At 41.6% G+C, this 16,226-nt stretch overlaps 1 protein-coding gene across 2 annotated transcripts in view; it reads left to right on the forward strand.

The window, feature by feature from the left end:
• TAMM41 (TAM41 mitochondrial translocator assembly and maintenance homolog) overlaps positions 1 to 1,005 on the forward strand; it is a 50,753-nt gene extending 49,748 nt beyond the window's left edge. For both annotated transcript variants that reach the window (XM_005870046.2, XM_014542744.1), the window contains exon 8: positions 875 to 1,005. In XM_005870046.2, coding sequence (XP_005870108.1) covers positions 875 to 951 — 77 coding nt within the window. In that variant the 3' untranslated portion in view covers positions 952 to 1,005. The remainder of the gene's footprint in view (positions 1 to 874) is intronic.
• Positions 1,006 to 16,226: the final 15,221 nt, after the last annotated feature.

The following is a 16,226-nucleotide window of genomic DNA, read 5'->3' on the forward strand; positions in this document are numbered from 1 at the left end:
CCTGGTCTAGGAGGAGCAATGTCTGAACTTGCCTGAAGAGTCAAGGAAGGCACTTCTAGAGAAAAAATCTGAAAAGGGATTTGAGTTCTATGCAGCAGAAAGTGATGGAAACAACATTCGCTCTGGGCAGATCAGTGGCACACGCAGTGACAGAAGCAGCGAGGTGGAGTTGGTTGGATGCAGGCATTGGGATTTAGAAAGGGGCCAGGGATGCCCATTTACGTACAGATCTTGTTTTTGTTCTTCCTTTTTCTTTCTTTTTAAGAACTACTAAATTCAAAGGCTGTCAGTATGCTTGTATCTCATAAGATTTCACTTACCCCAGAAACTCAGGTACCTTTGACATCATACCACCATTTTAATCCTAAATCACAATCTTTTCCCCTCACATTGATCACATTAATAACCCTTGGCTTCCAGGGTCTCCTAGACCAGGGGTTCTCAACCTGTGGGTCGTGACCCCTTTGGAGGTCGAACAACCCTTTCACAGGGGTCGCCTAAGACCATTGGAAAACACATATATAATTACATATTGTTTTTGTGATTAATCACTATGCTTTAATTATGTTCAATTTGTAACAGTGAAAATACATCCTGCATATCAGATATTTACATTACGATTCATAACAGTAGCAAAATTACAGTTATGAAGTAGCAACGAAAATAATTTTATGGTTGGGGGTCACCACAACATGAGGAACTGTATTAAAGGGTCACAGCATTAGGAAGGTTGAGAACCATTGTCCTAGACACAGTCAGCCCAGCGCTGCTCTACTCTAAAGACAAGTCTCTGGTCTGAATATCATAAAACCTATAGATGAGTATCCACTCAGTAAGCCTCAGTTTTCTCACTGTCTCTTCTTTTCTCTTTTAGGCATGAAGAAATCGTTGATTTATAGTTCACAAAAACTACATAAAATGTGGAAAGGATGGCTGAGGAAAACATTCTGATTTTGCTTGCTTTTTATACATATATAGATTAATAAAGGGTTCCTTTTTGACAAAGCAGTATTTGTTACTTTGGCTCATTGCTTGAATTTTAAGATACCTTAGTTTGCATGATACAGCAAGTCCTCAAATAACATTATTTCTTTCTAATGTCCTTTCGTTATGACGTTGATGAGGGGGGGAATCAATTCCTGTGTAGAGTTTGCACATTCTCCCCATGTCTGTGTGGGTTTTCTCCGGATACTCTGGTTTTCTCCCACATCCCAGAGATGTGCACGTGAGGTTCATCAGCAAGTCTAAATTGTCTGAGTGAGTAAGTGAGTGTGAGAGAGAGTGTGTGTGTGTGTGTGTGTGTGTGTGTGTGTGTGTGTGTGAGAGAGAGAGAGTGCACGCATTAGAAGGGAATCCTGTCCAGGGTGGGTTCCAGCCTTGCACCCAGAGCTGCCAGGATAGGCTCCTGCCACTCGCCACCCAGGACTGGAATAGCAGGTTGGAAAATAATTATCTTGTGTTTCTTCATCTTTCTTAAATGTGCGTATAGCTCACATTTATTTCAGTGTTTAATATTAGAAGAGTTTTGGTCTTTAGTTAGAAGTTTGGTGATGTTCTTATGACCAGAAATATGCCGTAGGAACTTAACTCTTGTGTATCAATTCGCTTAGGATACTATTGGTTTTGTTATGCCTTGTTTTGCTTGAAGTAGCAGCTTCCAAGAACCTTTTGACAATGTTAAGTGAACACTTACTGTACTTGATTTTGTAAATGTATGTTAGATATCTATGTAGGGGAGAATCAGATACCTTTGAGGACTTAGCATGAGAAGAGAAGAATCCTCTTCACATACAAAACCACCGGGGTTCTGCTTTCATAAGAGCTTTAGCTCTGGTCTGCATTTTTGGTACGTGAGCATCAGAGACCTGGGAAATTGTGTGTATACTTGTGGACATACAGCCCTGGGGTGACAGGTTGGCGGGAGATTGGCTCTCTGCTTACTCTCCATCCTGTTCACTTGGTTCTTTCCAGTGAGAGCTCACACGTGTGGCATCAGCGTTTTCCTGGACCTAGGTTTTTTACGTTTCTCTGTTCTCCATGAAGGTGTATTGCAGTGACTTGGAGGAGGAGCCTTTGACAGACCCCTTCAAAGCCTTCCCTACTGTAACAATTCGGAATGTTTGGGTGACTGGAAACCCACTGCAGAGTGCCTCGAACAACAGAGGACTCATTAGCTCACAGAACTGAAAAATCAGAGGTGTGGTGGGCTTCAGAGTCGGTTTAATCCAGCAGGTTAATAGAATCATCCAGGGCTCCGTTCCTCCTCTCTCTGCCCGTTGCCGTGTTGGCATCATACCAAGGCTGGCTGCCCTCTTAATTCTGAGACTGCTGCAACAACTTCAAGGACTATATGCTTCCCCATTTGCATTTGGGCAACAGAGAGGGTTCCTTGAAGAAGCCCTCTTAGAAAAGCCTCTGTCTGGTTTCCTGGGCCCTAATTGGGTTACCTGCCCATCCCTAAGCCAGTAACTGGCCAAAGGATGGAACCAGCACGCCTCGGACCCACGGGCTGCAGGGAAGGAGTGGATGCTTGGCTGGAAACGGGGAAGGCTGTTGGGAGGCAACCATCTTGTCCACCTCGATCATCACCTCGGATTCTTCAGTCCAACCTTTGTCTTTTCTTCAAATTGTCTCTTCGCCTCACACTGTTTCCATGACACAGTGCTCCAGTGCAGACCCTTCAGTTCCTTTGTAAATCTGAACAATGTTTTTGTACTTATTTTTTCTACCTTTGGGTTCAGCTCATTTGAACCCGAATTAAAAGCCTCATATATAGTGAAAGGAGCACAGGCTTAGGGTATGACCAAACCGTCTTTAATCTCTGCTCCATTGCTGACTAGCTATGGGACTCTGGGCAAGTTATTTAGCCTCTGAGCAGTTTCACCGTGGAATGGGGATAATATTACAAATTTCTTTGGCTGTTGTGAGGATCCTGTGAGCTAAGTGTCCTATGTACTAGGGCACTGCCACTACCATTCAGTAAATGATTATCGCTACTATCATTATTTTGTATTATTTTTGTTATTTTCTTGTATAAGCCTTTATGTTTCTTTGTGTCGGGCTTTTCCTCAAGAAGCTAAAATGATTTCCCACCACTTACAGGATAAAGTAAGACTTTCTCATTACCCTTAGTTCAGACTGCTATAACAGGATATCACATACCGGGCTTATAAACAACAGAAATTTATTCCTGACAGTTCTGGAGCCTGGAAGTCTGTGATTAGAGTGCGAGTATGGTTGGGTTCTGGTGAGAGCCCTCTACTGGGTTGCAGAGAGCTGTTTCTCATAGCCTCACATGGTGGCGAGGGCAGAGTTGAAGCAAGCTCTTACATATTCTATAATAATAAAAGCGTAATATGCTAATTAGACCGGACAGCCGAACGACCTTCCGGACATTTTTCCGGATGAAGCCATGGCAGTGGGGGCCAAGGCAGAGGCCATTAGGGGCGGTCAGGCAGGCAGGCAGAGTGGTTAGGGGCAATCAGGCAAGCAGGCAGGAGAGCAGTTAGGAGCCAGCGGTCCCAGATTGCGAGAGGGATGTCCAAGGGTTCCTGGATTGCGAGAGGGTGCAGGCTGGACTGAGGGAAGCAGGGCCAAAATGATGGGCCCATAGTGACAATCATCTCATTTGTATATTGAGTGACAAATTTTTTGCTATTCTTATATAGAAATTGGAGAAGCAACTATGATCCCTAAAACTGGGAGGACTTTTAAGAGGGAATTTGCAGTGATTACGTGTTTTCCTCCTTTGCTGCAGATATGTAGCCCATCCTCTGGCAAAAGGCCCACAGACTTAGGTGTCCTTACGCAAGTATGACAGGCAGAAGTCTCAGTCTGTTGATACAGTCCTTTCCCTTGAGGACAACGTAACACTGGGGACAAAAGTCTAAGGTAGGTTCCCTGGGAAACAGATTCTGAGAAAGGGATCTGCCTGAAGGAGGTTAATCAGAGTGTACTCTCAAGAAAGCAAGGGCAGCAGGATCGATCAGGCAGAGGGAGAAACTGGGCTGGGATACAGCTGCAGTAGAGACCTCAGCTGTTCCTCCAAAGAAGTCTGGAGTGGGGTGGCCTTGCAGAATGGTCCTAATTGAGGCAAGAGCTGGAGGGCACATGGGTTATTGGATGTGGGGCCTACCCTGAGCCAGGGGACTTCCTTTGGCCAGTGGCAAGTCCCACAGAAAGGCTCGGCTGTGAGCCATGAGCCTTGAACAGTCCTGGCAGCAGGAGGACTGTGCTCCATTTCTGGAGGGAAATCTGGATGGTGCTGATGTCAAAAGGGCCTTCCAGTCCTTTGTCAGCTATGAAACCTCAGAGCCCTTGTAATATAGGACAAATGTTCAAATATGTTAACACTTTTCTTTAGCAATTCTCTCCAAAGATCTTACTGATCTATGGTGGCCACTAGATACATGTGACCTTAGAGCCCTTGAAATATGACTGACCCAAATTGAGGTGTGATGCAAGTGTAGAATATACACCAGATTTTGAAGACTTAGTATGAAAAAAATGAGTGTAAATCTCTTAATAATTTTTCATATTGATTGCATATTGAAATAATATTTCAGATACATTGACTAAGTACTAGTATATTACTAAAGCTAATATTAATACCAATTCCATCTGTTCCTTTTTACTTTTTTTAAATGTGCTACTAAACAATTTAGACTCCACTGGGTAGTGCTGTCATGGACCTTTTCAGACAGTCTATACCAGTGATGGCGAACCTATGACACGCGAACTCATTTTTTTGGTTGATTTTTCTTTGTTAAATGGCATTTAAATATATAAAATAAATATCAAAAATATAAGTCTTTGTTTTACTATGGTTGCAAATATCAAACAATTTCTATATGTGACACGGCACCAGAGTTAAGTTAGGGTTTTTTCAAAATGCTGACACGCCGAGCTCAAAAGTTTCGCCATCACTGGTCTATACACTGGTTTCTGAAGTGGGAAGGTGTTTCTCTCTTCATCTGATAACTGGTAAGAACTATGTTTATTTCTTCCAGTCAACCATGCCTTGCCCACAGTAAGCTCTCACAAAAGTTTCTTGAGGAAAATGATGAAGCAAAAACATCCCAGTTTTGTTTTACTTCCCTCTTTTAGATGCTGCTATGCTATCTTGTTTGTCAGATTCTTAACTTCATCACAGATGGGCAAGAAGAAAGATTGTGGGTGTTTCAAGAAAGGGTAACTTATTAAGATGTAGTGTCATTCAAAAAAGCAGTTGGCGAAGACTACACAATAACCATGGCTGCTATTTGTGCAGAATCTTAATCGCTATAAACATGTCTCTGAATGCTTTTTCACAGGCATTTTCTAATTTAATCCTCACAACAGTACTATGAGATGTATATTTTTATTATCCTCGTCTTACAAGTGAGCATACTCTCGTCTCTCCAACCTCTGGTTTACATTACCTGCCCAGCTCTGTGGGATTTGAGGTTTTGACCTCTGTTCCTTGGCCAATTGCATATTTATTACATTGAAAAACTGATTGAAACCAAATGAGTAGGGTCCCAATCTATATCTTACTTCAAAAACCTTCATTGAACTTTTTAATCAAATGCATTTACATTGTGATTTAAATACTTATTTAGACCCTATTTGATCTCTAGCACAGGAGATTCCATGGAAGTTTTTCTTTTCTAAGTATACTCTAGTTACTTAACGTAACTTCATGATGCATCTTTCTTAACTCAAAAATAATTTTAAGGTTTTCTTTTTGGGAGGGCCAGATGTAGCAAATAATTTCCCCCCCCAAATTCTGGAGTTATTCCAGAATATGAAGCTCATTGAAGCAGATAACTGTGAATTCACTGGGAGGTGACCCATTTCCTTTTCAGCAAGTCACAAAAGGGTTTGGGATAATATTTTCACCATTTTAATTAGGCATATAGTCACAACTAGCACAAATGTAAAAGATGTCGATGTTTTGTTTCGTTTTTTTAATTGAGGCAGAATTGACATACAATTTGTATTAGTTTCAGGTATACAGTATGATTCAATATTTGTATATATTGCAAAATGATCACCACAATAAGTCTAGTTAACAGCAGTCACCATACATGGTTACAGATTATTTTTCTTGTGATGAGAGCTTTTAAGATTTACTCTCTTAGCAATGTTCAAATATGTAATGCAGTGTTATTAACCATAGTTACTGTGCTGTATATTACGTCCATAACTTATTTATTTTATAACTGGAAGTTTGTACTTTTTGACTCCCTTCATCCATTTTGCCCACCCTCAACCCCTGCCTCTGGCAACCGCCAATATATTCTCTCTATCTATGAGCTTGGCTTTGTTTTTGTTTTTGTTTGAGATTCCACATATAAGTGAGATCATATGGTATTTGTCTTTTTCTGTTTGATTTATTTCACTTAACATAATTCCCTCAAGGTCCATTCATGTTGCATATGGCAAGATTGTATTTTTTTTTTAGTGTTGAACAATATTCCATTGTATATGTACACATTTTCTTCATCCCTTCATCTGTCAACAAATACTTAAGTTGTTTTCGTATCTTGGCTATTGCATTGAACATGGGGGTGCAGATATCTTTTTGAGTGTTTTTGTTTTCTTCATATAAACACCCAGAAGTAAGATTGCTGGATCATATGGTAGTTCTGTTTTTAATTTTTTGCGGAAACGCCATACTGTTTTCCATAATGGCTGTATCAACTTACATTTCCACAACAGTGCACAAGACTTCCTTTTTCTCCACATCCTCACCAACACTTGTTATTTGTTGATTTTTTTTTTTATGATAGCCATTCTGGCAGGTATAAGGTGGTATCTCATAGCAGTTTTGATTTGAATTTCCCTGATGATTAGTGATGTTGGGTATCTTTTCATGTACCTATTGACCATCTGTATCTCTTCTTTGGAAAAATGTCTATTCAGATCCCATGCTCATTCTTTAATCAGACTATTTCGGAGTTTTATTGTTTGTTTGGTTTGGGGGTTTTTTTGCTATTAAGTTGTATGAGTTCTTTATGTATTTTGGATATTACCCTCTATCAGATACATGATTTGCAAGGGTTTTCTCCTATTCAGTAGGTTGCCCTTTCATTTTGTTATAGTTTCCTTTGCTGGGCAGAAGCTTTTTTGTCTGATGTAGTCCACTTTTTAAATTTTGTGCTTGCTGCTTTTGCTTTTGGTGTCATATCCCAAAAATCTTTGCTAAGACTGATGTTAGAAGCTTATTGCCTATGTTTTCTTCTAGTTTTATGGTTTCAGGTCTTACATTCAAGCCTTTAATCCATTTTTAGTTCATTTTTTGTGTATGGTGTAAGATAGGGGTCCAGTTTCATTCTTTTGCATGTTGCTGTTTTCCCAGCACCACTTATTGAAGAGACTGTCCTTTCCCCATTGTATATTCTTGGCTCCTGTGTCGTAAATTAATCGGCCATATACGCCTGGTTTTATTTATGGCCTCTCTATTTTATTCCCTTGATTTGTGTGTCTGTTTTTATGCTAGTAACATTGTTGATGATTTTATTTAACTAGAACAACAAGCATATGTTTTCAAGAAATTTTTATTCAAGACAAAAATGCAGATATTTTTTCCAAAAAAAAGTGAGAATTTTAGAAATGTTTAACTTGTTTTTACATTTAAAATACATTTATTTTAAAAACATGTACCTAAACAGGTTGTTACCATCAGGTTGATATGTGAACTTTATGGTTATTTTACATATGATTACATATGTATTATTATTATTATTATGTAGCTGACACTCTTCTCAATTTCACCTTCCTTTTTTAATTCACAGGACAGAAGGGAAAAATTCCCACCTTCCAGTTCCTAAATAATATTTCCACATAGTATTAACATATCTAAGGGAAGTAACATATACATATTCTTTCTATGCTTATTGCTATTAGAACCTTAATTATCAACTCAGAAAGTCACTGTGTGAGTTAATGGGAAAGGTGTGGCCTCTGGGATAGTCAAACCTGGGTTCAAATCCCAACTGTACTGTTTATCACCTGAGTGGCCTTGGGAGATCATGTATCCTCTAAGAAATTGGGTTTCCTCTCCTGGAAAATAGGGAAAATACCTACCTTGCAAGGGTTGGCATAAGGTTCAAATTAAATGAATTCTAGTATTGTATCCATTGTAAAACTTACATATAATATCCTCTCTGATGAATTCCGTGAGGAAGAGGCCATGTGGTGTAATGAAAAGAGCTCTGAATTTGAAGATAGGAGGGTAAACATAGTACTGCTTAAGTACCTTCTGCCTCCCCCCACCCACACACACACTTTACATAAGTTATGTCGTTTTCCTTACAATAACCCTGCGAGGTAAGTATTATTTTCCCATTTTGCACTGTGCTCTTCTCACTATACCTCTTAGATTCAAGTTCAAGTGTTCATTATGCAAATTACTGTGTGATCTTGGGGACAACGTTTATTCTAATACTCAGTTTCCTTATTTGTAAAACCGCAGTGATATTAATCCTGACATCACTAGTAGCACCTCAACTCCTTTTTGGAGATTCCCAACCCCTTTTTAGAGCTAGATTAGCTCTAAATATAAAAGTAAAAGCTCAAATGGTTACCTTTAGGATCCAGCTCACACTACTTCGGTAAATAATCATGACATCCAGATCTGAATTGAGTTACTTCCACCAGCGCACTGGCGTGATTTTATTTTAAAACGTCTCAGCATACATCTCTTAAATTTTGTAACAGTTTACATAGTAAAGATGTGACTACAGAACAGCAAGTTCCTGGCCACCTTGAGGAAATTGTAATGCTATCCTGAAAAACATAGTTGAAGAGTGAATTGTTCACGTGCATATGGACAATCTCCAGGATAGTGTTAGGGAATGTGACAGAAAGGAAGATGGTGTGCAGATCTCCAAAGCCCACAGGGAGTGTCAGGAGGTCATTTGGAGATAGTAATAAGGAAAGTATTCATGGTCTCAACCTCAAAGGGAGAGAAGTTAGGTCAGGGGAAGTCTTGGGAGTCAGACGGTGGCAGGCTCCTCCCCTGGGCCTGGGGCATGTGGTTGCTTCATGGAAAGTGCTCCCTCCTCTGCCCATGGCACAACTAGCTGATCTTGCGCTAGCCTGGCCATCTAGTTAATAGCCACACTGGACTCAATCACTGCTTTTGTTGGCAGGGCTTGCCTGACAGCGTGTTTTGATGGAAAACTTTCCAGGTGCACATATAAAGGGAAGAACGTTTTCTGATTCTGGGGAAGAGAAGAAAACAACCCCCAGGGTTATGGCTTCTAAGGTGGTGAGAGAACTTTCCCTGGCTCTGTTTTGTCCAGGAAGTTTTCCTGCGCATAAAGTGTGCATTCATAGAGTGGGAGACCAAGGCTGCTCAAACCTGTTTTAGGCGGCAGAGCACCCAAAAGTCAGCTTCCTTTGCAGAAGATGATGAAACACTGGCATTTCTATCGCTCATTATATGAACCATGATTTAGCTCAGAATATATTGATGGATTTAGCATCCGGGTGGGCTAGAAACTCCTATTTAATTAATTGTGCATACTGTTATAAATGACAAAATCTCAGTCATAAGCATATTGGCTCATGGAGAAAACAAACTGTTGAGCTATTCAGGTTCCAACTTCCAATTGTCTCCATGACATTCATTTCCAATATCCTTTTGCCAATAGGTTTGAGTGTTCTGCTAGTACTTGATAGTAGTCATCAAGTAAAAATGTTGGGGGGGGGGACAAAATTGGCAAAGTACTAGTTATTACCTTTTTTTAAAAAGCAAATCAAAAAGAAAAAAAATCGTATTTGGGAGACTTTAAAGTCAGAAAGACCTGGATTTAAGTCAAGAATATTAGCTGTGGCCCTAACCGGTTTGGCTCAGTGGCTAGAGCGTCGGCCTGCGGACTCAAGGGTCCCAGGTTCGATTCGGGGGGGGGAACAAAATTGGCAAAGTACTAGTTATTACCTTTTTTTAAAAAGCAAATCAAAAAGAAAAAAAATCGTATTTGGGAGACTTTAAAGTCAGAAAGACCTGGATTTAAGTCAAGAATATTAGCTGTGGCCCTAACCGGTTTGGCTCAGTGGCTAGAGCGTCGGCCTGCGGACTCAAGGGTCCCAGGTTCGATTCCAGTCGAGGGCATGTACCTTGGTTGAGGGCACATACCCAGTGGGGGGTGTGCAGGAGGCAGCTGATTGGTGTTTCCCTCTCATCAATTTTTCTGACTCTCTTTCCCTCTCCCTTCCTCTCTGTAAAAAATCAATTAAAAAAATATTTTTTAAAAAAAAAAGAATATTATCTGTGCAGCGCTGGCTGGTGTTGCTCAGTGGTCAGAGAGTCAACCCGCACACCAAATGGTCTCGGGTTTGATTCCTGGTCAGGGCACATACCTGGGTTGCAGGTTCGATTCCTGGCCTCGGTCGGGGCATGTGCAGGAGGCAAATGACCTATGTGTCTCTCTCACATCCATGTTTCTTTCTCTCCTCCTCCCTCCCTCCTTTCTACCCTCTAAAAAAAGAGTTCACACCTGCATGCTAGAGCAACCTGGAGAGACTTTGACAGCTCAGGTCAGCATAATACCTGCAGCTGCCACTCGCCTTTCCTATATCTTAGGAAGAAAAAAAAAAGTTCAGTGGAAAAAATATCCTTGTTTGAGGATTTTTAAAAAAACATTAGCTATGTGACATTGGTCAAGTTACTATATTTCTTGGAAACTGCTTCCTCTTCTTAAGATAGATATACCTTCTTGGCAGGATTATTCTCAAGATTAGCATTAATGTCTGTAAAGCCCTGGCACATAGTAGGAGCTTACTAAAGGACCGGAAGGGGTAATATTCTTGGCATCAGAACACTTCACCAGCTCCTGAGACACCGGTGTTCCATGAGGAGGGGAAAACTGAGCTGGAAAAGGCCTAGATAAGATTGCATTATATTCCCCCATACAACAGATGAGGCAACTAGAGACTCAAAGAGGAAGCCCCAAACTCCACAGCAAGTTTGCTGAGAGCCAGGAACGGAATCCCAGCCCACAGCAGCTTCCCTCGCAGGCTGTGCTGTGCTGTTGTCTTCTGCAAACCCGGAACCTTTCTAAAATGCCCCACGTTGTCCCGTGAGGCCACCGACGACTGCATCTGTTCTCTTCTCCTTTGGTAGCGAGCCAAGAGGAGAGTATGTGCAGTGTGACTCACCAGGGGAGCCAGTCCCCAACCCCTAGTTACTGTTCCTGTTGAAGAAAACACTCCCCTCCCACCTGTGCCCGCACCTTTCTGTTTCCTGTTAGGTGTATTCCTCCTGCTGTGGCTTTGCCCTGTTTGGAGAATTTCTTAAGGAGGGTGCCTGCGGCCGCACAAGGCCACAGCTTGAGATGCTGATATCGTGGCCACGTGGAGCAGGGAAGGACCCGAGTGCTCCGCCTGGCCTGGGCTGCAGAGCGGGGAGTTGGCTGCCCACCGCAGGGCTCCAGAGAGCATGTTTGGGCAGAGAGAGGGGGACTGGGAGTGGAGGCAGACGTGCCAGCACCTGTCTGCGAGTCTCCAGGGAGAGAGACACACACCTGGGGCAAGGGGCGGCAAAAGCAACACAAAGGAACCCAGGTGCACCTCAGGGAAGGTACAGAGATTTCACAAGCTTAAAGACCTAATTTTTGTTTAAAACATGGGCCCAACGCTTAAAAGATGTCGATTGGTTGTTTCCCGGGCTGTTCCCATACTGGGCATGCGCTATTCTGTTCAAGTCCTCCACTTTCCTCCTTTGTTCTAATCTAGGAGTCAGTGGCCAGGCAGCTGGCCCGCCAATCACCTTCGGGAACTGATATTATGTCACCAGCAGCCAATCAGAGCAGCTGATGGGTCTGGGATAACCAGTGTTACGTGAGTTGACATAATCCTAGCCAAGAGCAAAGAAGTTTGGCGGTTTTCATCAGCAGGCAGAGCCTTTTAAACGGCTTTTTGAAAGCCCTCCTATTTTTATAGGGCTACTCATAAACCTTCTCCGTGTCTCCACCCCACGCTGACTGATGAGCCGGTTGCACGAGGAAAGCAGAAAGCCAGTGTGCAAAGTCTGCAGAGTCCATGGAGCCCGAGAGAGGCCAAGAAGGCACCTGCCCCTAACTTTCCTGGCTCTAGTTCAGACCCACCTGCGCATCCCACCTCTGGATTCTAGGAAGTGACCGGAACAAATTATTTACTTAAATTAACTGGAGTCAAGCCTTCCTAACTCAAGCCAAATGATCTTTCTGCCTCATTATCTAGGCTTCTCCTTGCCTTGGCTGTGGGTTCCTTGGCAGGACTGTCACTGGTTTAGGCTGCACACCTCCTCGTTGCTGCCACAGGGCCTGCATGAGGCCTGAATGAGTGATGTGCTTTGGGGTCAAGGGGGAGTTCTGGCTTATCTTGTAGGAAACACCAGCCAGGGGTGGGGAGCACAGTTCCACTTTCCAGCCCAGCCCATGTTGAGGACCTGACTCTTCTTGAAGTCTAAAGCTACCCGCTGCCTCAGTTAAAAGTCTCAATTCCCTTGCTCTGTTTTGATTTTCACCATTAATGAGAGAACTTCTGGATAGTCCAGTCTTTTTACTTTCATTCTTCCTTTGTTCTAATCTAGGAGTCAGTAAACCATGGCCTTTCCGACAAATCCACTCCGCCTGGTTTTGTAAATAAAGCTGTATTAGAACACAGCCAGGCTTGTCCATTTAAGTATTGTCTATTCTGCTTTCAGACTATAACAGCAGAGCTGGGAAGTTGTGATGAAGATCATATTTTAGCAAGGCCAAAAATATTTACTAGTTGGCCCTTTATAGAATTTGCCAACCTCTTAATTCATCTACCTGGTTGCCCCCAAAGCAATCTCCTAAATCTCAGATCCAATCTTACCATTTTTCTGCTTTAAAAAAATATATATCAAAATCCACATTGTAGCCCTAGCCAGTTTGGCTCAGTGGATAGAGTGTCGGCCTGCAGATGGAAGGGTCCTGAGTTCAATTCCATCAAGGGCACGTTCCTTGGTGGCAGGCTCCCGGCCCTGGTCAGGGCGCGTCCAGGAGGCAACCAAGTGATATGTGCCTCTCACATTGGTGTTTCTCTCTGTCTCTCCCTCTCCCTTTCACTCTCTAAAAATCAATGGAAAAAATATCCACGGGTAAGGCTTAAAAAAAAAAATCCACACTGTAGATAGAAGCTCCTTCATGTGGCTCTGCACAGCCTGGCCCGCACTCCCTTCCGTCCTTACTTTGCACCCTCCACCTCAGCTCATGCTGTGCCTGATGCCTAGAATGCCTTTCTGTTTTCTTCCTCTGTCAAACGTCTCAACATTCTATAACCCCAAAGTTAAATGTCACCTCTCCTTCCTCGATGCCCAGCAGAGTTAATTCCTCCTTCCTCCGTGCTCCCGTAGCTCTTTCGACAAACAACTGCTGTTGTATTGACCATTTGGGATTGCAATGATGTGTTTATGTGTTTGTATTCCCCACTAAGAGTGAGCTACTAGAGATCAAGGACCTTGTCTCATGGCCTTTCTGCCCCTGCCAGAAATGTAGATGAATCATCTGGATGATAAGTTAAGTCTGAAACAGATTTTTATAAAAGTGCCCGGAACCTTATCTGTGCCACCGCTCACGATTGTCTATCTGGTTTATTCTCTCTGTATTTCTTTGAAATATCAAAGGTACTCAGAAGATGTCTAATGAGTGAGTGTGTAAATAGATAACTTACATATTTTTTCTTCTAATATCAAAATATAGTAAACACATTGTCACATTCACTTTATCATCAAGTACATTCAGAACTTTAAAAAATAACCTACCTCCATCCAAAGAAGATATACAAATGGCCAATAAGCACATGAAAAGATACTCAACATCATTAGCCATTAGAGCAATGCAAATCAAAACCATGATGAGTTACCACTTCACACCCACTGGAGTGACCTTAATAAAAAAGACAGATAACATGTGTTGGTGAGGATGTGGAGTAATTGGAACACTCTTACATTGCTGGCAGGAATGGCACATGATGCAGATGCTGTAGAAAACAGTTTAGTAGTCCCACAGAGGTATCCTGTGACCCAGCAATTCCACTCCTAAGTATATACCCAAGAGAAATGAAAACATTTGTCCACACAAAAACATGTGTAGCAATATTCATAGCAACATTATTCATAATAGCAAAACAGTAGAAACAACATAAATGTCCATCGACTGGCAAATGGATAAATAAAATGTGATATAATCCACACAATGAAATATTATTCAGCCTTAAAAAGGAATGTAATTCTGATTCGTGCTACAAAATAGATGAACTTTGAAAACATTATGCTCAATGAAAGGCCACATAGGTATGATTACATTTATATGAAATTACAGAATAGGCAAATTATAGAGACAGAAAGTAGAATAATGGTGGTCTATTTTTAGTGGGGGTGGGGTGGGGAAAGAAATGAGCAGTAACTGCTAATGGGTAGGGAGTTTCTTTTGGGGGTTAATGAAATGTTCTGGAATTAGGTAGTGGCAGCGGTTGTAAAACTGTGAATATGCTAAAATAATTGAACTGCATACTTTAAATGGGTTAAGTCTATGGTATGTGGATTATAAGTGTTTTAAAAGAAAGTATGCCACATTGAATAAGAGCTAAAACCCGTGAATTCGCCCTAGCCAGTTTTGCTCAGTGGATAGAGTGTCAGCCTGTGGACTGAAGGGTCCCAGGTTCGATTCCAGTCAAGGGCATATACCTCGGTTGCAGGCTCATGTGCGGGAGGCAACCAATGGATGTTTCTCCCTCTCTGTTCCCCCGCTCCCCCCCCACACACACACACACATACATACTCTCTCTAAAAAAAATCAATGGGAAAAAATATCCTCCTGTGAGGATTAACAACAACAACAACAAAATCTGTGAATTCTACCAATTCAATATTCTGGTTGGGAAATTGTAGTATAGTTTTGCAAGATGTTTCCCCTGGGCGAAGCTGGGTAAAAGTGACATGGGATCTCTCTCTATTATTTATCGTAACTGCACATGTATACGTTTCTTAACTTTTTTGAGTCTCAATTTCACTATCTGTAGAAAGAAAATTGTAGAAGCTTCTCCATAGAGTTATTGCGAAGGGTAAAATTACATGAGTAGCTAATTCACGTAAAAGGCTCAGTAGAATACCTGCCCCCATAGTAAGGACTCAGTAAGTGGTAGTTATCATGACGACGATAATACCAAGGATGGTGATTTATACCGTTGTCCTTGACATATGTTTTTAGGTGTCTGGGCTTGGTGGTAAAAGCCTTGAGCCCACTAGGTCCCTGGGTCCACTTGATAATGGATTTGTATTTAACCAGAGCCAGAGAAAAGGCTCCTATTGTCAGTTCTGCAGGAGGAACAATCAGAGGAGAACAAAGGCTTGGTTACCTTGGTGGCTCAAGCTAATATTATTTGAAATGAAAGCTATAAAAACAGTGTGGAAAAACCCCAGGAGGGATGAGGCCAGCTAAGGTTCGTATCCTGAGGTCAGCTAGTGGTTGGCTGAGTCACGAAGCATTTCATACTAATCGTCATCCCACAACAACTGCATTTTCCTTCCTAAAACTCAGGATACCTGTGCTAAAAAAAAAAAAAAAAAAAAAAAACACCAAAAAAATATTTTTTAAAAATGTGTGTGAGTTGTGGTGTCTTATATATGAAGAGGCTTATATACAACTTAAATTTGGTTATCCATTTTCTCAGTCATCTTTATTTTTAAACAGTAAGATTATATGACTTTGGAAACTCAGCACACACCTGAGCATTAAGGCTGTGTAACCTTGGGGATGACTTTGAAACAGCTCTGCAGACATGGGTCAAGCCTGGCACCTCACCAAGCACTGAGGATGCCAAACAGTCCCAATCCTCAGGCATGCAGAGCACAGTACTGAACCTACACAATATAAAAACAAAAAGACAACAACAACAGCAAAACACGCACACAAAATAGGGATCTGTTATAAACAAAAAACAGTGATTCTGTGACTGTTTTATCATATTAGTCAAAGATAATATTGGAACAAAAATTATTATGAAGGTCCTCTTTATGTGACTGGTACTTGAAAAGTATTGTTTTAGAAAAACAGTGGAGCAATAGAAATAGTGCTGATATACTAGGCAATATAAAGATTAGAAATAAAAAAATATGGCCCTGATCAGATAGCTCAGTGGGTTAGAGCATCGTCCCGATACACCAAGTTTGTGGGGTCAGTACCCAGTCAGGGAACATACAAGAAGCAACCAATGAATGCATAAATAAG

Source organism: Myotis brandtii, unplaced genomic scaffold (genome assembly GCF_000412655.1).
Source record: "Myotis brandtii unplaced genomic scaffold, ASM41265v1 scaffold312, whole genome shotgun sequence".
Lineage (NCBI taxonomy): Eukaryota > Metazoa > Chordata > Mammalia > Chiroptera > Vespertilionidae > Myotis > Myotis brandtii.